Here is a 23,360-nt window from a genome sequence, read left to right on the forward strand (position 1 = left end):
CCATTCCGCAACAAAGGTGTATCGACGACATACTTCAGTGCAGCTTCAATAAGTCGACTACAGTCACTCAGAATGGTCAAATAACTTAAGTCATTACAAGTAATTACACCGTTTACACTGCGATTTAACGAAAGGATTTTCATCGTGATGAAATTTTGTATTTAATTCCTTCAAAACGGATTTGACGTTATAAACTTAGAAACAATTTTTCTCCTATTTACAGATACGGATCGCCACACCATTGCCGATCGCAGTCAGTAAAAACTCCAGGAAGTCGTGCTTCTGGTCGACCAAATCAGTTGAGCCTTCCACAACAACGGTCCAGGTAAAAATCTAACTAAATTACCACATTTTTTACTGACCATTTACTATTTTCACCAGGGTGGCTTCAATGCCCAACACTGGAGTAGAGGAGGAATACTACAGGCTAAGACATTTCTCAATAACCGGAAAAGGAGTGGTAAACCGTGGCGATTCCCTGAAGAGCAGACGTAGCCGCTCCAACAATAGTGTAGCCAGTTCGAATTCCAGTACAGAACACCTAACAGCTAATCAAGTTCCTGTGGTTGGTTCGGCACGAACATCAGCTACTTGCAGTTTGGCATCAAGTAGGGAGAGTAGTACATCAAATCCAGGAAACGGACCATATAGGTAGGAAAGAAACTTCACTTCTTTTGGGTAAAATTATCTCTTCACCTCATAAAATTATATCACAAAATCAGCAATTTCATTTCGCTGACTAAACGTCTCAAAACCCGCAGATTGTCTGTTTTATCAGCAACCATATAATAGCACTAAAATGGTTCTAGATCATTTTATATTTCTGACAATCTCTAGTTTTATTTCAACCATTTACCCTCGACTGACTCCTTCTTCATCAACGGGCCATTAACTCCATCACTTTCAACTATTACCCTAACAGACGAAAAAGTCAATTCATCTTCCCGACCAGGAACTAACGGAGCAGACGGGAGGAATGGAAACGCAACCATTGCAATGACTAGAATTTTTATGGGATGAAAAATGAATCCTTTGCTACCCATTTTTTATACTAAACTTCTACCAAATTAACCATCAGCCTTACAACCAGGAATAGTAAAATGCTTGAAGCTCAGGACTCCATCGTTCGAAGGTTCCCTTGAACCGTAGCTCCGCATTTATATTTATATATGACTAGACGACCTGCTACACAGCTAAAACATCGCCGCCATCACTGAAACCATTAATCATTCCGCTAAAAAGAGAAATAAACTGAAGACTGGGAAATTATATTGCAATTTATTTCGTCGTAACTTTTCTCCTCTCAACTTCTTGGCCACTTGTTTATGTATAGGTTTCCCAACCATCAATCAAAATTTCGGTAAATTCATTGCAATAGGGGTTTTATTTGACTGTCATATTCCATACAAATTATAAATGGATTGGAAATTGATTTGAGATTTTTCGATTTTGATGGTTGCGGTTGTATTAAAGTATTAAAAGTATGACTATGACATTTACGCCAGAAGACAAATTCAAGGAAATTTTCCAATTAATATAACGGAAAATATTCTGTTTGTCTGGACTTCGAACCATTCTGACTAAATTTTACAATTTAAAGGCCATTCAGAAGCTATGATTACTAAGCGAACGAAAAGACTGCGCTACAACAATAACCCCGCAAATGCAAAATACTCCTTTTAAGGGGCCATCCCTGATAGTGCGCTCTCGAGACGTACTCTCAGGAGTTGTCATTCGACTACATGATTTCGACTTGATAATTTTTTTTATATTGCTAGGATTTAAATTTTTTAGTATTACGTAAAATGATATTTTCATACTGGCGTTTGCAACTTACTTCTGGTACAATACCGCATACTGTCATGGCGCGATGATTGGGAGTTGAGCGCTGGCCTGTCGATCTCGTTGGCATGGGTTCGGCTCCCAGTCGTCATCAATGTTTGCAATCATTATGTTCATCTTGTATTTTTCTTCCTGCTGGGAGCTTAGCACTTGCTCAGCATTAAGTGTGATAATAATGAAACCAAAGCATAGTCTGATGGTACGAATGCCCTATACTCCAACGGAGTCAACAGGGAGATAAACGTACTATTACGGTAGGGATGAAAAACATATTGGCAACTATTCCAGTTGAATAGATTCCGAGAGCAAAACCTGTTACACCTGCATGCATTTTGACCCGAAAATTCCCTATGTTATACTCAAAAATATATCTATATCTATAATGAACCGATATGACTACAAATCAAAGGTAAAGCAGAAAGATTTAAGTGATTGAGACAAACGAATCTGAAATTAGTGGCTTTCTGAATGGATCAATGGCTCACTTTCAATGATGCGAATATAAACTTTTTTCACAATAAAAAGTGCAATTTATTTCCAGGGAATACAGACAAAAAATCTTTTGAACCCGAAATAAAACCAAAAAAACGGGTTTTCATTTCAGAAGAAAAATTAACTTAATTAACAGCCGGTGCACCTCTTTTAATTTCGGTAAAAATAAATCCTGAACGCAAACGTGATTAGAAATCTGTAACTGTAGCATTCTTCGAAAATTTAAATCTTTGCCACATGTATGCAAATATCCTTTAGAAGTTAATTGATAAGATTCAAATTGATTGCCGCTCGTGCCTTCCTTAATTCTAAGATTCGGCCAAATAATTAATTTGACCCTTATCAATTAGCTTTTAAGGGAAATTTACATACATGAGTCAAAGTTTTAAACTCCGGATGAACATTACAGTTGAATGGAAGGGGGTAAGAAGTTGATGTCTAAATTCTCTTGGTAGACTATGCACTCGAGAAAAATTTTGCTATAATAATTGTTATTGGTACTTGATTGTCTTGAATTTACTTTTTGCGAATTAAATAATCACAGTTGGGTTTGAGCAAGCTGAATAGATTATTTGCTATTCATGATTTGCGCATTTTCGCTTACCCATTCAGAGGAATCACGGAAAAGAATTCATACTACAATCTGTGGCAAGCCAGCTATCCACTTTTTGCTAGGCAATTATTTGTGGGGAAATGCCTGTTAAAATCTCTAGTAAAATTTGCATGTTGGCCTCTGCAACTTTCATAAAGATTTTTGCCTTTCGACTTCGGCAAATTAATTTTAAGTTTAGGGACTAACGGTTTCGTCCAGGGCAGCGACAACTCATCAGACGCTGTCTCACCGCTACCCTGGATGCAGTGTGACCGAAAGTTCACAAAAACACAACAAGGATGCGAATTATATCCAAGTTTAACCGCCAATAGTTTGAGCCTAAGCTAGGCTAAAGCTAGATTATTGTTTGGGATAATGAGGGATCCTAAGTCCACATCCACTTGATGTTGGACCGGATCAAATTAAGAGCAACTCACTCTCACGTTTTTCGGTCCACGGACCCCTCGTTTAGGGCAGCACCCAAGCATTCAATAATAGGGACTAGGGGACGAAACTTTGGCCCAAATTATGGGCGGATTTACGCTCAATATAATTCGTAGTCATGTTCTTTTCTACGAATTATATAAAGGAGCACTTAACATCTGCGAGCCACTTCGGTCACGCTGCTCCCAGGGCAGAGGTGAGGCAACGTCTGTCATTTGCCTCTGCGCAGGTAAGAAACCGTAAAGCCGTTATCGCCTAATAATTTTAAGTTTCCCTCAACCAAATACATTTCGTCTTTCAACGCGAGGCTGTTAAAGCGACTCACGATGGTATCAGTTAATTCCGGAGCCCTAGAGAGAAATGTTCAGAAGAACATACAAGGGTTTACAATTGTTGAGTAAGAAACCCAACATAAAAGCAATGTGAATAGTAAAGAATGATGTCTTCGGAACTATCAAGTACCTTCAGGTGACCAGACGTTCTTTCTGAGGAGTCCCTATTAATTCTTAAGCCCCATTAATTCTAGTTCAAGTCGGACTTCTTTCTGGACGAGGATAATTTTCTATTATGAGAACCATTCGTAATATTACATCCACCCTAAAGCTTCATATTTACAATTTGATTTCAAAGGTTGACACATTTCTGTGAAAGTTTTCCTCAAGCAATTAAGTTCTCAATGGTTAGTGAACGCATCCCATTTAAGCTGTGGCAAACAAATCGATCCTTCCCCGAGGAATTATTCACCCGTGCTCATACTATATCTTAAAAGATGTTTGTAAAACAAAACCTTATTAAAATCGGTTCAATGTCTGTCTGTCTGCTTGTCACGGAAACAGCTATTCCGATTGACACGAAATTTGGTGAGCAGGTGGGACCAGTGGACCCCCAGACATGCAGTGAGTGATATCCTTCTAGGTTGAATTTACGGGGGGGTCCCCATACATGTAAAAGGGGGATGTACCAATTTTTTTCACCGAATGTAGTTATGAGGGGTATCAAATGAAAGGTCTCGAATAGTACTTTTCGAAGCCGGTCTTAGTTTCGAGATCTGTTAGAAAGGCGGGGAGTGGGAGGAGTGATGTCTTTAACGGACCCATTCTCAGAAACTACCTAACCGAAAAATCTGGAAAAATGAATGAAGCTGCCTCTATATGGTACCCAAGCTTCAAAATACTCTCCATATCGATAGCTGTTCAAATTAAGTTAATAATAGTATATTACAATATTTTTGGGAAAATTGAGTAAAAGCCTCCCTAAGTTTATCCCAGAGTTATAGAACTTGGTAGTAGTATAAAATATAATATGAAGCATATTATTCCCAAGTTTGACCAAAATCATACTAAGTAACAAAGTTACAGTAGCTCAAAGTTGTCTTTACCGTGAAAATTTACAACCCGAAGTACTAATTCTGACATACTAAATGCATATACATAACGGGCTACGTACAAATGGGATAGTTCAACACTCAAATATACTCACAGAAGAAGCAAACAAAACCTTTCATACCTGAAGCGCCCAGCTTCCGGTTTCCCGACTTGTTTCTTGATTGATTATCCTTCTAGGGTTTAACACTAGAAAAAATTAATGCTTCGTTGGACGAAATTCATGGCGCATCTGCTTCTGTGTTTTCAACTGTTTATATTTAATAAATGTAAACATGAACATCGTTTGCGATGCCCAGTGGATGTTACTACTCCCGAAATTGGTAATAAAATCCGCAATATGGTTTTAATTGACCGACGACGGATCAAAATTATGGCCACAATTTCCTGCGATACACGTGAAATCATCTAAACCGATTACTTCGAAAACGGAAAAACAGTAACTGGGCAATATTACACATAGTCATTAAATTAGGAATGAACCCCCTCATTTGAAAATGAATAGTATACTCGCTCATTAAGGGACAGCATAGAATAAAAGCTCCCGCTGACTTTTCTTATTTCCGAGCTTAACAAAATGGATCAGTGGACGACAACGGTTCATGACGAAGAAGGAAATCATGGCCAAAACAGATCTATTTGGATATACTCAAAAGTCTTACCTTTTAGGCAACTTAGGAAAATTAATATCTGAAGAGTACATGCTCGCACTGAGCTGGGTATACTAATTAATATTTCCGTGAAATGCGACCAGCATGAGGCATACTACCTAATATAGATACTTTGAGATTGAATGAAGTGTCTCTTTTTTACCTTGCATTCAAAGATACAAAAATAAATAAAGGAAATAACTCAACATAAGTCCCTGAAAGTTGATATCAAATTACATTATTTCTGCTCCCATAATATCTAATGATCCATTATTCCAGAATCTGCATTAATTATTATTTATTCAAGTGGAATCATTTCACTTCCGACATCATTTCACTTGCGGTGCTAGGCCTTCTGATGAATTTAACAAATACAATAGAATCAACATCCACTCCCTCAACTGTATTTCCCCCACACTATGAATTCTGTTGTCTCTAGGGATCAAATTTCCGGTCCAAATTCATATTGATATATTTGTTGAAATTCACCAATATCAATGTTCATCAATTTCCTCAGAATTGAATGAGTTTTGATAGGACTGATTTGTTGAGGGATGATTTTATATTATCATCACTACCGAATTCATTGTTATGATTGAATTCAATAAAGTCCCAAAGAATTAATTATCATAAATAGATTCGATAATCTTACCCGATTTATGTTGGGATATTAAAACTGTAACAACTTTTCATTTTATCATTGTATTTATTGATTTCTTTCCAGAGTATTGATGTTAGGCGATGCTGCTGTAGGAAAAAGTTCTTTAGTTTCTCAGTTCATGACGTCTGAATATCTTCACGCTTATGATACTAGTATAGGTATGTATTATATATTATCTGTCACAGTTGATAATTCGCTAACACCTGTAATGCAACTGCAAGTAATAAAACTAAATATACTTTAATTTAAAAAGACAATGATATACTTTAAGTTTGTTTTTATTTTTGCTGAAAACAAATAATAACAATTATCATGAATATATAAATGAATTGAAATAATTTATTACCAAATTAGAAAACAGCAGTCATTATACCCTTAACTGCATTTAATGAAATTAAAACATTTTCATTAGATAATTAACGCCTAGAAACTCAATATGACATTTAATTTAGCTGCTCTTATTTGCAAACGATAGCAAGGGAAGTAGAAACATTAAGTACAACAATGCATCCCGTATACTATCATATGTTGGGAGTCGATTAAAGTATCCAAACATTATGTTTGAAACTACAATATATAATACTTCAAAAATTGAATCACTCCAATTATTTTTCTACCATAAACCACACAAGTTATAAACTTTTATTGTCCTTTGAATTAATTTTAAAATAAATGGTGACATTTTTGGAGCTCGTTTAAAACGGGTTCAAGCTTGAAATTTCACTTACAACTGAAGAAAATTCGTAAATATACATATATTCAGAAACTCCCTGATCATTTACTCTACCTGGGATTTTATTTAATTTTATTATATTGTCTTTATATTTTAATTATATTCCTTTATTCATAGTGATGTCTAAATGGATTTCCTATAAAATTCAAAGCTATAACTAAGTTTAAAATTAAGATGTACAATTTTTCTTTTCTTTCAATTCTCATACACTCTTAGGTAATACTGATATCAAAATTCAGATCGATAAAGCATCAGATGGTAACACATAAAGAAGTTTAATTTTCTTAAAACAAATTCCAGTTCAATTCGATTTTTCGAATCTGTTCTCACATATTAATTTTTCTATTTTTTTTAGTATTTAAATTAGAAAAGTTTGGATTATTTTCATGAAGAAAATATGCTTGATAATTCAAAATTTTATCACTATGGAATTTTAGATTTATTAGTTTAAAATTTCGAATGCTATTTCTAATTATTTTGTAGATAAATAAGCTTTTGAAGATTCCATAATATTTTGAATTTCTGTGATATGGCTAATTTGTGAGATATAATAAGTGAATTTCGAGATTCACGGATGCAATTTTTTCCCTCTGAAACAAACCCCCTTTGTAATTATCTGTGATTCACAAGAAGGGAATTTCTTTTCATATAATACCAAATTGTAGAAATCTCCTCTTCTCATCCTTTTGTTCATGAAATTATCATTTCCCACCAATTTAAACTTAACATATTCATACTGAAGGTCTTCAAATTACGATTTCATTGTGAATTTCAATACATTTTACAATTCCTGTTTTAACGGATAGTACATTATTCATTTCACTAAGTTTCCTTAATACAATCGATACAGTTAACCTTATTAAGTGTCTTTACGGAACTGAATCAGAACTCCTAAGTATCTATACCCTTTCAGTCGCCTCTCTTGTGATTCACAGGCACTCTCTTTCCCGACATTGCGAATGTAGAAGAGTGAATCAATTTATCTCCAGCAATCCCCCCCCCCCCCCCTCCACATAATATTATCATAAGAACATTAAGAAATCTTTTTATTTATAACACATATCACGTGGCTCTCCAAGTCATTAATATATTTTCTCTTGAAATTATTGTATATTAAAATTAACACTTCGAAAAATCTTCAAAAACTTATTAGATTTCCAATTCACACATTAGACTCCAATAATACACATACTTATCAATTCAACCAGAATCTGATTTATCAATACTTTTAACATTTTTTCACTACGGGTATGGCATATTTAGAATTGACAGTTTTTTAAGCACCTTTACTAAAATTTAATAAAATAACACACCAACTTTAGAGCGCTTATTGGAAACTTTACTTTCTTCTTTCTTAAAATTAAATTAATATGGCTGTAACGAACTTATTATATTAAACAAACTAAATTTGTCTAGTAATTTTTCGTAATTCTGTTAGATTGAATTTATGATTTCCATATTTGCTTTTATTTACATAAAACTATTTTTTTTGCAGATGATGATTCCGGAGAGAAATCAGTGTCAGTTCTTCTCAGTGGTGAAGAGTCTGAATTAGTTTTTATTGACCATGCATATGCAGATATGACGGTAAGGATAATTGACAGTTTCTCTGCTTGTAATATAACTACTCCATTTTATATAAGACAAAATAAAAGTAATCCGATTTCCATAAATAAATTTTCCTTTGTGCTCTTCGTCCTATCTATTTTAAACACAAAAGTAAATCGTTATTGTTACCTTTAATTGGTCACGCTGATGATAAATCAACGCGTTAAACGAAACGATTTTAGCATAACACTAATATATATACGTACATATATTTTTGACTTTAATTAGGTCCAATTTACAACACTACATATATAATACCTCATAAAAGTCACCCGCTTTATTGTTTTTACAGCCAGAAAATTGCCTGTCTAGCTACGACCCACACGGCTACTGCGTAATATATTCTTCAGCAGATCGAGGAAGTTTTATGTTAGCTGAAAGGATATTACAAACATTGTGGACAACAGAAAATATAGCACAAAAGGCAGTGATTTTAGTTGGCAACAAAGCGGACCTGGCAAGAAGTCGAGTTGTTACCTCAGATGGTATGTAATACTACATTTACATATATTTTCCAAATTTCATATTTAATTACTTGTCCGGAAGTCACAAACGTCCTGAAAGTCCTTTGTTACTGTACTGGGAAAATTTTCTCATGTAAATGTTTTGTGTTTGTTAAATTTTGTTGTTATGGTTCTCTTTTATTACTTCAAAAAGCGGTTAAAAGGAGATGAGTTGAGATTGTTCACGTTCATTTTGTATGCAATGTGCCTTCTGTGGTTTGCTCATTCCTTACAAAATAGACTTTGAAATTTCAATGTGAATACTTGAAATAACGTTGGATGACGTAAACTTCGAAACGAGTAGCTCTTACTGCATGTGTAGCTTTATTTTAACACATGTGCTGAAAATATTACTTTAAGTGATTACCTCCTTCCTTCAGGCATGAAATTAATTATTTCCCATTTATAAAGATCAGCCAGAAACTTTTCAAAATAAACCAAAGTACAACACGAAACGCCGAATGATTATTCTAACCTACTTCTGAAACACGTGCTTTATCAAAGAATCCTTTATCAAACAGCAAGGAATCAACATAGCAGCAATCTATTTTCCCAGAAATACAAACAAGCAAACTTGCTACTATAAAAATGAATCGAACGTTGATACAAAATTGCAAAACAATCTTAAAATAAAGACAATCATCTGCTCCCCCAGGCAACGTGTCCCCTTCTACAATGCCATCAGTACCTCCACTGCCATCCACTAAACGTTATTGGCGTTATTCGTATCCATGGGCATGATAATTGATTTTATACGTTAAGATAGAAACCTATCTGCACTCTTGCCTCCTTCTACAATATCCTTTGCATTTTATCTCTTTACCAGACCATTCTGTTCACTATAATTTCATTTGAATCTGATGGAATTGTCTAAGCCTCTGCCGGCGAGGGGGTGGAGGTAAGTTGGTGAAAGGCATATGCGAGCTGTACAAGGTGAGGGAAGAAGATCTTTGCTCGGAAGAAAATTGAGTCGTAATACAGGGCAGACGGTAAAAGAAATATTGAAGGCTTTGCTGAAATTGAATTAACAACTATATAACAGAATTTAATGGTTGATTTATTAATAAATGACGGTAAATGGAAATTCTGGAAGAAGTTTTCCTTGTTCGATGAATGTTTGATGCTTTCATTCATTCTTGTAAATAGATTGATTTACCGCCAATAGTAGATAGGCCGGATATTAACTATGAACAATAGAAGTAGAAGAAGAAGCTTATTTACTCACTATTCACCTTTTTATTCCATATTATTGATTGATTACTGAAGCGTATTCTCATTAGAAACAAAGTAGCAGTGAAAAGGAGGCAGAGTTGAAAGAGTAGTTAGCGACCCATAAATTCTGTTGCAACTGCAGAAGCAAACATTGTGAGAACGAGTGACCCTAGTTAAGGTCGTTTATTGCTTACCCATCTGCCTATGTTTGTCTATCTACTTGTTTCCCACATGCACGAAATTCAGTAGAAATCTTGGAAGTTTGGACTCCCGCGTATGGAATGACGACATGGTTCTACGTTGGGTGTCTCAATATATGCAAAACTTGAATTTGCGACCGAATCCAGCCACTGATCTTCAGAAACTATTCAACTGCTAAAACTGAAAAATCAGAATAATATAGAAGTAGACCTCAAAATACTATGCATCTCGATATCTACTAAAATATAGCTAATAGTAATATAGATATTACTAGAATTTGCCAATTTATTACGAACTCCCCTTTAAGTTAATCATAATAGGCGATAATAGGAAATAGGGGTATTGGAAAGTTTGGTGGAAATCCTGCTATTATTAACGAAGTTACAGGAACCAGTAACAGAATCATAGTAGCACATTAAAATGAATAACGCCAGCTTCTCCATCTCGCTGGTATGGGTTCGAATTCCAGTCGTCATGGGTGTCTGTGTTCATTTTGTGTTTGTCTCGCTGCTGTAAGCTTATCACTTGGCAAAACGTTAAGTGTAACGATGGTGAAACTGAAGATGCCCTATACTCCACTAAGGAGTGAACAGGAAATACCAAAATATGATTTACATAATCTTTCTAAAGCCTCAGAATTCATCTTTGCATTCCATGATGAGGGAATGGTAATTAGATGAAAATTAGAAAGGCCAGAAAACAAGCTAATATTACATATAACCCAGAGTCTCTACCCAAACGTTTCCTTCCACCTCCTGTGTTCAGTATAAAAGTTTGCTGTCTGTCTATCTTTTTTAAGGTTTTGTGTTTACTCAAAAAAATGGTTTACTGTCTGTCTCTCTGTCCGTCACACGCATTTTTCTCGGAGACGGTTACAGCGATTGACACCAAATTTGGTAGAAAGATGGGAACTGTGAACGCTCACAGTGAGTTACATCCTCTTACGACGCATTTAAGGGGGGCCCCCATACATACAAAACAGGGGTGTACATTTTTTCATCAAATATAGTCATGTGGAGTATCAAATTAAAGGTCTCGGTTAATACTTTTCGAAGCCGGTCTTAGTTTTGACATTTGCCGAAAAGGTGAGGAGTTCGGGGGGTTGAAAGTGATCATTCCTTTAAGGGCATTTCTCAGGAACTACCCAACCGAAAAATCTAAAAAAAATCAAGAGGCTGCCACTATATGGTACCTGGGCTCCGAAATACCTTCCATACTGATATCTGTACAAATAAAGTTAATAATAGTATATTACTATAACTTTTAGTAATTGGCTAAAATCGATGGAGACGTGCAAGAAATGTTAGCTCAATATCCTTCTCAAAGCCAATGGTGGGTTAGCTATGTCGGTTACAGACATGAGGTCTTTTTAAGTCAGAACTAATTTTCAGAGGGATCATCTTTCTTTTCGGCAATCGGAAGCAATCTCTTATTGATTCTCCGTTCGAAAAACTTGCCACTATTAGTTAGAAGGAATGTCCTGAAGGACAAAAGTTTTCAAACGCAAAACTTTATTTGACTTAGAAATAGATATTAACCTCTGATTTGGCAATATCTTGATGGCAGCTGCAATTTTGCTCGTCAAAATGGCAACTTTCTCTACAATCTCCGACATTCTATACTCTATTTGGAACAAGAGAAAACCAGATTAGAATCACCCGTCAAGTTCACCGAGCTTTCTAGTTGTAAACAATAAGTTTCATTCTTCTTTGGGATCGCATTTTAATACTCCCCATCTCACCAGTTATTTTATTTTAAACCTTTTAATAGCAACAGGTACGTGGCTAATATTTAGATGCTCTTCTTGCTGTTTACCCGCAGGCATTCAATTATCAGTTCTGACTCACCTAAAGACTTTTTGTCAAAATGTGCCTTAAACGCAGTCTTCGTGTTATTGACGCATAATTTGTGCAATTTAAGTTTAGAAATCCTGCTCCCCTATATGCCCATAGGTTAAGGACGACGAAATAATATATAGTACAAGCCCGGCCAAAATTGGCTCTACTATTCTACTTTATCCCCAGTTAAGGCAATTAATTAATGAAGCAAATGTTGAAGGAGCACGTTCGTTGATGGATGTAAAGTCAATAATCACCTATTTACATTTGCCTCCTTCAACAAAGGCTGCTTCTTCATTCGCACGTTACGAGCAAAAATCTAGTTGCATAGAATCTGGATGTTCGCACATTCCAGGGATCCACTGCCATTTATTGTGAAAGGCTTTAGTCTAGCTGCTGGAAAATATTGTTGTTACGAAAAGTCACAAAACCGGAATACAGAAAGCTAGACGCTTCAGGTATAAACGTTTTGTGTTCATATTGTATGAGGAACTTTTATGCACATGTTTCCACTTGTACATATATTAACTGAAAATTCTTAATATTCCTTCAAACTCTAACTACGCCATTTAGATGCTATTATTCACTTTATTTGAGCAGATATCGTAATGACATGTATCTTGTGGCCTAGATATTGTATACATGCATCACTGTGAATTTTACAAATTTTTCGGGTGGGTACGTTTTAAAAATGAAACCTGTTTCACTTTTTGGGGAACACATTTTGAGTCCTCACTCGCCTACCTTTTACCCAATATCAGAAATAATACCATTTCTAAGAAGTACTAGTTGAGCCCTTTCATTTAATACTCACATTACCATATTCAGTGGAGAAAATTGCTCCCCCCTTAAATCCAGCACAAAATGATGCCACTCATTGCGCATGTAGCGATTAATAGACCAAATATTCTCAAATTTCGTAACGATTTCTCCAACTGCTTCGGAGTAAATCTCGTGTGACAGACAGACGGACAGATAGATATTGAATTGATTTGTTTAGCACAAAACTTTGAAGACAAACCATTACCTTGCCTTTATTCCCAATTTTGTTCCAAGTTTCACGCCACGCAAGATATAGTCAGATTCTTTATTTGATACCCCTCTCTGCCATATTGACATAATTGTTATATAGTTCAATTCAATTTATGAATTATTACAATTAAGAAATGTCTATTTTTTATTTCTTTGCAGAGGGTAAAGCGATGGCTACAGCCTATGATTGCAAATTTATCGAAACTTCAGTTGGTATTAATCATAACGTTGATGAGCTCCTAGTTGGACTTTTAACACAGATTCGTTTGAAACTGGAAAATCCAGAAAAGTCAAGGTAACTTCATACAATGCCTGATGATATGAGAAAATATACCAGTCCCTATCTCATTCTTTTTTTCTTCAAACTATAATATGGCACAAACAAACCACCTTATTTGTTTTCCTTCATTTTTTTCAGGGATTTATTTAGAAAACGATCGTGCCGAAAGTCAAAACGAAGAGCTTGCTCACCGTTGGGTGTTGCGGCAACTGCTTGCTTAACTGGTAATGGAGGAACGAATCCTAGCACACCAATGGGACCGCCAACAAATCTTATTTCAGAATTCAATACTCCACCTGGCAGTGCACATAGCAGGTGAGATAATTTTCTTATTAATAAAAGACTGGGTTTAATACGAATATTTTGATTGTAGTCCCTCATTATACTATTGTACTTTATTTCTAAGCTTTTGATTTAAATCCTTACAGCCCACGAAAATACCGCGGATCCCGGACATCGGCTAGTCTTAAAGTGAAAGGATTATTGGGACGAGTATGGGCACGTGATTCAAAATCAAAAAGCTGTGAAAACCTTCATGTACTGTAAAAAAGAAAAACAAATGAACGAGAAATCATGAAAACAGAGTGTTGTTTACCTACAGCGCGTAACTTAAATCGTGACAAGGTCTTTCGCACCAGCGATTACCAGGTTGATCTTAACTTTGGTTTCGAATTAAGATGCCACCAGACAACTGAATAATGTTCGTTCATACCTAAATATGTACATTATATGGACAAAAATAATTGCGTTTAGCAGTATTCCACACACTTTTTTAAATGTATTATATTCGTTAAAATGTTTTATTTTCATTTTTCATTAATTCCAATTATCTTTTTTCACATTAAACGACGAACAACAAAGCAAACTTAGACAAATTGTTACAAAAACTTGAGGAAGTTGACCATAACTAATTAGTCATATTTTTTGTTTGTGTTGTTTCGAACGAGAAAATTTAAATGTATTTTGTATGTATTGATAGAATGTAAATATTCTGAATTATGCGTATTATATGACTTAAGGTATAGCTTTAAATTTATTATATAGAACGAAAGAGATTTTTTATACCCTTATGTACTACGTTTAAGATTAAGCGGTGATAAACAAGAATATTTTAGTTGGTATTTATAAAATAAGACCCATAATGATTTTTATATAAAAGAATTAAATTTAAATACGTAATGTTGTTTTATCTCGAACTAGCTAACATGTGAAAATTGTATTTACTAATATATCCCTTAAATCGCTTTTTTAATTAGATATTTCGATATTTATTCCGTATTGTACTGGTCCACAATTAGAATGTCTTTACTTTGAAAAATTATAAATTGAAAAACAATTTTAACGGAAAAACAAAAACAAATACAATGAGCAATTTATAACATTTAGATAGCATGAAGTTGAATGCTTAGTACCTGAAAATGGGAAAAATTTAAAAATCAAAATGATCGCATTTACATGCTTCTGATCTGATCGCTCATCGATATTGCCGAAATATTAGGAAGTTCGCCCTTCTCCTTAGGAGATTAATTAATTTTGGTCGGAATGTCAATTTGATATCATCCCCGTAAATCGAGATACTTAAATTCGGCAAAATTTATATCAAATCTTTCTATACGGCGAGTATAGCCATTGGAATGAATATTCAGATATTCAAAGTGTTTGACGCAAAAGAATATGACACTTTGTGACTGCTAAGGTACTCGAGAAGGGGGTCACGAATTTTTTTAAGACTTTCTAAAACCCACTCCGCGGAGATTATTTTGCGAATTACCATCACTCAATGTTATTCCTCATAATCATTGACGAAGTTTGATCCATGGTAATTAGTTTTTCAAAAGGATTCTTCTTGGTTCAAATTCCTAGACGAAACAGTTTTAGTAATGGAAAAAATCTAAAATGTATATTTTCCAAAACTGGCGCCTATGTCTACGTTTTACTATCGCGTGCATTAATTTATATATACCTGCAACTTGTGCAAGGACTAGATCAAACTCTTTACTTGCATTCATTCGCAGTGTAATTCCGATTTAAGATACATGGAACAACTCATGTATTTTTGCATTTTCTCCTATTCTGTGCAATTTTTTTCCTGATGACCTCGAAATTTACTTTATTTTCATTGAGGTTGCACACAAATTGCTGTAATCTAAATCTAAATATATTCCTTTGAGCAATGATTTGGACTACGTCATTGTGTTGTTCTGAGCTTCTGGAATTTATTTACCTGAGCCTCCAGGATACCTCTCCTCCAATTTTCTCAGTGTTACCTCTGCATTATCCAATTTGCGAGTCCACACAACAATTCGGTGTCATCTACAAACGCTACATCTAACATTTCGTTAGATACATATTTATGAATGTACTCAAACTCCATCCGCTGTTAATAGTTACCTATCATATCCTTTAATAGAAATGATTGCTATATCCTTTTCAGCTGAAGAATGGCCTAATTTGTTATAAATTTTTCCCAACTATTCAGAGCTTCATTAAAACCCAAACAGTGGATCGGTATCTGATGACTAAGATAGTGAGTCCTTTCTACTGATCGCACTTTCGTTTTCCTATTGAGATCATTTTCTCCTTGGTTTTTCCAATTTCAATTGTCTTTTCCATAGTTTTCAGCTTTTAAGCTGATTTCAGCAAATCAGTGTAATTCCGCAATTAATTCTACTTTCAAGGCGGAAATCAACTCAACATGCCGACAGGCATCGATAAGCACAAACCTTCCGAAAAGCTCTTACGTTTCACTGGTCGAATATTCCACCTCCTTCAGGCCATTTGGTATATATCCGCTGTTTCTGCTCTTAACATACACAAAAGGCTAACTGCCGAGAAAAAAATAGAGGATGATAATGAGGTGAGAGGTCGGTTTCTATGATGGCGTGACTTGAGCGAGAGGAACATAAGGATTCCCTGATATTCTTCTCGTTAGCAGTTGTTGGATCATCCCACTGGCTTAATTCATCTGCAGCTTCTTGTCTTGTAAACCTCGTGGTTCTATTCAGACTACTGTCCTGATTGGCGTCGTCGAGATGGTGTTTTTTTTTCAGGAAAAGGACCAATTTCAACTGTTTAAAAGATATGTTTGCTTTTTATGTTTTGGTTTTATACCACGATAAAATCCAGCTCAACAGGTTGCGGTGGGCGGGTCACTTAATCCGCATGGATGAGGATGATCCAGCCCGAAAAGTCTAAGTGCAAAAGTAGAGGAAGCAGACCCTGCCTGAGATGGCGTGATGGCGTAGGTCAGGACGCCAGACAGCTTTTAGAGATATTCAATTGGTGGCCCTCGGCGCAAAACCTCTAAAGTACTGTAGGGAGATGAAGAATCTAAACTATGCTTATAGCGAAAGATATGCAGATACTTTTTGAAATCGATCGTCTGAAGGTAGCCAGTCAATGCTTGAAATTCGAACTGGCTTCGCTGGTCCATCGTCATCTGGTGGGAATGTTGAATATTACTAGGCGGTCTTCGGCTGGAAAGATGTACCTTTCGATCATTGTTATACAAAATTGTTTCCTCATGTCTGCCGGACATTAAGTGACAGCTTTTGTTTGGGGAAGAGCAATAGTTTACACCAATATTTTTATGATTACCGCCTGCCTCGTTTTCTGTATATGCACTCCTTCCTAGTTTTGTATCATTACCACTGTAATGTTTCCCCCGTCTAGTTCATCTCACGTTCTTGGATAATAGAACATTGCTTGTTTCTCACTACAATCAGAAGACCATATCCAGTCGATGTAAATGCTTCCTATAATCTCTGTATCCGGCAAAAAAATTCCTGAGGGATAATTAACCACTTGATGTTTTCGCTTAACCCATTTCTACACACGGGATACGGGATCAGTGAAGGGATCCGGTATTTTCTCACGGTTGATGCATATTCTGCACAATTCCTTCTTAGTACATTTTCGAAAATCCGTTGTCACATCCAATGAATTTGGTTTTATTGTCTTGTAAAAATAATTCCTTTCACCCGGTAGAAAATCGATGGTGTACACCGCCTTGTCAAAGTTGTCCATATCAGAAATTAGATGGTATGCTGAACTCACTTTTCTCTGGTTAACGGCGCTGGTGTTTGCCACCACCAAAGCATGAGCTACATATAGCAAAATGAATAGGACAACTCAGACCACAAACAGCCGGCGAGTCAATGTAATATGCTGAGCTAAATAGCAAGGCCCCCATTAATTCAATTCACTAACCTTGGTATTGCATCAATCGAAGAATGAGCTCGTTAAAACCCATATTGCCATTTTGGTAAACCAAAATTCTTAATCAAACCTAACCTTCTTCCTCGGAAAGTGATCATGTTTCCCAAAGTTTGCCTGGACCCAGTACCATGTCTAACTTCACAAACGCTTCAAATCTGTCCTCTTGCATAGTCAACTGTCTACCCTACACCGATGCCAACGCGTTGAAAAGCTTGTTTTGCCTATGACAATGTTGCGCGGTGCCGATGTATCTCTGAAGTAGCATATCCACACTCGACTCACCAACGATCTGCGAAAGCAAATCCTGGTCCTCCTTACAATTTTTTAAGGCTGATTTTCATCTTGCAGTCCATTATTAGGTATCCCTGTTCTCCGCACTACTTTCGATTTTCCTTAATCGCTGCTCTATGCTGCTTCATCTTATCTTCCTGTATTACGTTTGCAAGTTGATAGTAGTGTTCCATATTCCTAATAGGTTTGCCTCATTGCCTTTTTGGTGTTTAAGTTCATATCATTGAAACTAAGCTGCTCTTCGAATGCAGCAAGTATCTCTTTCCGCGAAGTAACCTTGCTCACCCCGGTTCTCTCCGACTCTTTTAACACTTCATGGACCTTTACCATTTAAAGGATGCCAATTGTTTTTAGAAATAACTATTATCTGCCGACTGATCTTAACTTTGTAAATTTTCTTTTTCTTGCTGACTTTAATCCAGTTTTGTAGGCTTCCGATCGTTAGATTTTTTAAGCTTGCCAATATTGGAACTATTATGGTTTTGTTATCGGTTTCTTAGATATTTTCCCGTCTTACTTTTCTTTAGTGACGAAGGTTATTTCCTTTTGAAAATCGACAGATAACCCATACTCACTTGTTCCAGATTTGATCTCTTTCCTATTTGTGAATGTATCACCTGTTTTACTGATGTTGCTTTTTTATTTATCTCCTGGACGTTTAACTCATCTAAAACCTCAATTTGAAACAATGTAAACATTGCCCGTCAAATAGAACCCCTTCAAAGGAACCCTTTTACGGTCGTTGGTTATCATTGTCCGGGAGATCTTTTGCTCATTCTCACAGTCTAGCGGAAATAAGTTTCGAAATCGCTGTACCGTTATATTCATATTCGTCTTACATTATGAAGCCAATTTTGTAAAGTACCAAGCGCCTGCTTATCAGGATCATCAGGTCTTAGGATATGTGGTCTATTTCTAATAGAGAATTCATACAGTAAAGTCTCGGATTAAACAGTTACAAACCCTACCATTCAAAAACCAAAGTATTATACAATATTTATATTCAAAAAGAAAAAGAACGGCAATTGGCTTTAATGGGCCCCTGAGGGTGATCTGCGTTTCTTATTAGAGGGCAGAAGTTCTTCCACTACTTCACATTACCTAACAAACCTCGAGCACCTCACAAACATCTGAACCAACGACTAAACACATTGAAAAAGCGTTTTGGCTTGTCATTCTCTTGAACAAACCGTAATAACATAAAATTCTTCTGTTACCATTCTTTTCATAGCCCAACTAAAACTAGCCAGAATTCACCTCACAATACCGTAAATTGGTAACATATTGAATTTCGCTGAATGGCAGTGCATGCATTCCGCACATCGTAACGCATGGAAAATCACCTTGTTTTCCAATTTTGCGAACTGACAAGAGCTGATCCCAATCTGTCACTTGTATTGTGATCAAGAGTCTTATCATGTCACCAGATATTAGCATTTGTAATATTGGAGGACTCAAAAGTAGAAATTTGCTGTTCGTAACTAGAGTTACATTGTAAGGAAATTACAATTTTTTACGATAGTTGGTCATTCTATTGCTATTTTGACAAACGTGACCGTAGACTGACCAATGTGAAAGCCAGATCCAGACCTTTCAACATCCACAACGGTCTAAAGCAAGGGATGCCCTATCGTGTTTCCTTTTTAACCTGGCCCTGGAAAAAGTGATTCGTGGTCCTTATGTAAATGCGAGAGGCAAGATCTTCTTCAAGTTCACCCAACTACTGGCCTATGCTGACAATATCGACGTCATTTGAAAAACTACCCGAGGTGTACAATCTTCCTGCAACCAGATCGAGCAAGCGGCCCGAAATCATGCGCATTAGGGAAGGGAAGACGAAATATATGGTGGTGGTGAAAATAGGACAATAAAACTTTGAGATTGATAAATTCCGTTGATAAATTCTTCTATCTCAGTTCGAAAATCACAACCGATAATAGCTACCACGATGAAATCCGCACACGGTTGTTGGCAGCTAATAGAGTCTATTTCAGCTCACAAAAACTGTTCCGCTCCAAACCTATCATCATAGAGTCAACGCTCTTACGATATAAGACAATAGCCTTGCCAGTTATGTATTCCTCCGAGACTTGGGTTCCTGACGGAAAAATGGTGGACTATTAGCCGCATTCGAGAGAAGAATCCTCCGAAGAGGATCAGCCAAAAAGGCTGATGGACAATTCCGTGACTCATATAATAACGAAATTTATGAGGGATACCACGACCTTCCGGTTGTGGATAAAATCCGGTGCAATAGGTTATGGTGGGCGAGTCACTTAATCCGTATGGTTGAGGGTTATCCAGCCCAAAAAGTTTAAAAGGACATTATCCACGGTAGAAAAAGAAGACGTAGCAGGTCGACAGACAGCTTTTGGGGATACCGAATTGGTGAATCTCGGCGCAAAACCAGGATGTCTAGAGCTCCTTGTTAAGGAAGGCCTGGACCGCAAGGCGGCTTTTGCGCCGTTAATGATAACGATGATAATCTAAGATCAACATTCTTATTTTTAGAAAAATATTTATTTTTCCACCGTCAATACTTAGAGCATCGAGACGAAACCGGCGCAACTCAGGGAAACATTGAAAGAATAAATATGTTTCTGTTATAAAAACAGTTAAAGGCCATATTTCAGAAAATAAAAACTACATTTATATTATTGCATTGAAATTATGAAAGTGAAAATAAAGAGCAAATATTTTACCTTCAGAGGCAATCTAAAATCAATCAGTACCGCCCCCTAATATATCTTTACATTTACTTCAAGGTTGAACTATGTGAAAATTAAATTGATCAATATAAAATCACTATCATAATTACGATATACTTTTCAACACTTGATGAAAATTGATGCTTTAGTGATAATTTGATAATTTACCTGTAATATTGTTACTGTCTCATTAATACAAATAAGTAATGTTCAAATATCCTTATTATGTCCGGAAGCAGGGTCATATAGTATTCTCAAACATTTTGTTCAAAAAAGAAACTTGCGGCGATTTAAAATAAAAAAGAAAATTTTTTGAATTTCTTGCTGGACTTTAAAAACCGAAAATAAAAAAAAATCTGAGAAAGTATATTTGGAGTGGTACTTCGAGTAGATGGACCAGAGTCATTCGAGTGGCTCGCATCTAGCTTATATATTTATGTTATATATATGAATATAAATGGAATCCACAGAACTTGATATAATTTAATTAATTCCTAATAAGAAGTGGAAAAAATGTTTTCATTTTCAGTAAGAATATGTGTTTCTACATATGCATTTACTTTTACGCCGAAAAATGTTGGGAAACCTTCCTTTTGGTCTTGAAGATTCAGTAAATGGCAGCAGGCTTTAGGTAGTACTACAGTGTGACGCTCGAAATTGTTTCATTATTTTTATTGGACAAGAAAATAGTACACGGTTATTCTAAAATTTTAATATAATTTTTATGAAAGCTTAAAATATACAAAAAAAAATTTCTTAATTTTGCATTAATCAATGTATGTTTCATGACTAAAGTAGGTTTTTTAAAAAAAAAGATGATCTTACTCGGGGAAACACACGGTGATCTCAATTCAACAAAATAAATTTCTTTCTATTCTGCAGGCTTATCTAAATATACGGAACCTCAAATGCGTATATATTTTTAAAAAAAAACCAAAATGTCGAATTTATCGGAAAAAAATTTCATTGTAGAAAAAAGAAAAATGTACTATTAGAAAATTAAATATATTTGAGGTTCCGCATATCGTTATGCATGTGGAGAATAAGGAATTCAAATTTCAGACGAATCGGCTAAATAGTGTTTTGTGGGTCCTTCCCCGAAACTTTTCAAACTCGTCACACTGTACCTTAAGACGCCAATTTCATTCTAAACAAGAAAAAATCAGATATAGAAAATATTCGTGGAGCTGGGAAGTTATTAACTTATTTTACATATGTATATGTAATTCACAATCATGTTTCATAATATCTATAATCAACCCCAAGTCATTTGTCGGTGACTACTATCCCACAACTGAATAAAGTACCTAACTTTGAAATTAAAAAAAAAATAAAATAATTTTCCTGTTGCTTTTATTTTTAATTTGTAATGGCTAAAAAAAACAAATTCCAATTTTCGTTTAAGTGAATGAGGTTCCTATAATTCTCCGAATACGTATTTCGGCGGCTACTTCTTCATCGGAATGTAATCGCTGTAGCACACCGTGTTTGACGTAAAAAATGAAATTTAAAAATTCTAATGCTAGTGAGTGTATCCATCCGGTCATGATTCAGATACTCTAAAAATTAAATGGACTTCATGTTTAGTTTTTGTCTTCTCCAAATGAACTGGAAGTATTCATTCATGTACATCAAATCATAACTTCAAAAAGCAATAACAATAATGTATATTAAGAAATAACAATTAGCTAACGAATTACAATTGCCATAATAATTTTAGTAAATATCGAAAAATTTGAATCTATTTCAAAATATTATTGCAAATATATTCAATAAATTTAGTGGTAATTTAATAGTATGTAAAAATTGGGTCCAGATAGCAAATCCATTGAAATTTACTGTTATTTATGTCATTTTTGTAATACATATAGATGAAGATTTACGCAACATATATAATTATAGTACATAGAAAAATAAATATAATGAAAATTGCACATGAATCAATTATCGAATCGTCACAAATTCTCGACCCTTTATGCAACAATAACGCTTTACTATATCATCCATAGTTTACGAATGTAAGTTTCAAAGGAAATAGCATTTAAACTAGAAGCAAGCTCGATATAATGATGCCCCATACTAATACCTAACTGTCAAAAAACATTATCAATTCTTAAAATATATGTAGTATTTACAAATATTTAAAAACACCCATTCGAAATGAAAACAAAACAAAAAGTATCAATTATAACTAGAACCAAACATTTGAAATCTGTATCAAATTTGTGCGTGCTAATAGACTATTGTTTAATAGGAAAAACAAAATGGTAAGAAAAGCGTTTAATAATAATCACTTTGGTGTCATTTCATAAACCGCCGGTGGATGAAATATTTAGTGAAAATGTGTTATTTCAAGCGCTTTGATAATATTGTATTGAAAAATAAGAATAATGGGTTGGAATAATGAAGGCTAAGTTTACAAAAATGATTATTTAAATAAATCCGATAAATGGATATGGGTATGTTACCATTTTTTATGCATTTCATCATATGAATGTACTTATATCCTCGAATTCGGATAAATGAATATACACAATTATAAACACAATCCATTAACAAAAATATATTTCCAATTTGATGTAATGTTCGATACATTCATGAGAGAAAAATTAAATAGTGATTCCCATATATTTAAAGCGGATTCTACTGAAATATTGAACACGGCAATTATCA

The 23,360-nt window shown here is 35.1% G+C and overlaps 1 protein-coding gene across 2 annotated transcripts in view; it reads left to right on the plus strand.

Moving 5' to 3' along the window:
• The window catches only part of LOC119647289, a 751,009-nt gene extending 736,367 nt beyond the window's left edge, over positions 1 to 14,642 (plus strand). Inside the window, exons 11-18 of one of the 2 annotated variants that reach the window (XM_038048193.1) lie at positions 224 to 325; positions 382 to 651; positions 6,127 to 6,221; positions 8,292 to 8,383; positions 8,673 to 8,889; positions 13,350 to 13,485; positions 13,609 to 13,785; positions 13,899 to 14,642. In XM_038048193.1, the coding sequence (XP_037904121.1) occupies positions 224 to 325; positions 382 to 651; positions 6,127 to 6,221; positions 8,292 to 8,383; positions 8,673 to 8,889; positions 13,350 to 13,485; positions 13,609 to 13,785; positions 13,899 to 14,016 (1,207 nt within the window). In that variant the 3' untranslated portion in view covers positions 14,017 to 14,642. The remainder of the gene's footprint in view (positions 1 to 223; positions 326 to 381; positions 652 to 6,126; positions 6,222 to 8,291; positions 8,384 to 8,672; positions 8,890 to 13,349; positions 13,486 to 13,608; positions 13,786 to 13,898) is intronic. The other variant, XM_038048194.1, reaches the window with a different exon arrangement.
• The last annotated feature ends 8,718 nt before the right edge of the window (positions 14,643 to 23,360 follow it).

Source organism: Hermetia illucens, chromosome 1 (genome assembly GCF_905115235.1).
Source record: "Hermetia illucens chromosome 1, iHerIll2.2.curated.20191125, whole genome shotgun sequence".
NCBI lineage: Eukaryota > Metazoa > Arthropoda > Insecta > Diptera > Stratiomyidae > Hermetia > Hermetia illucens.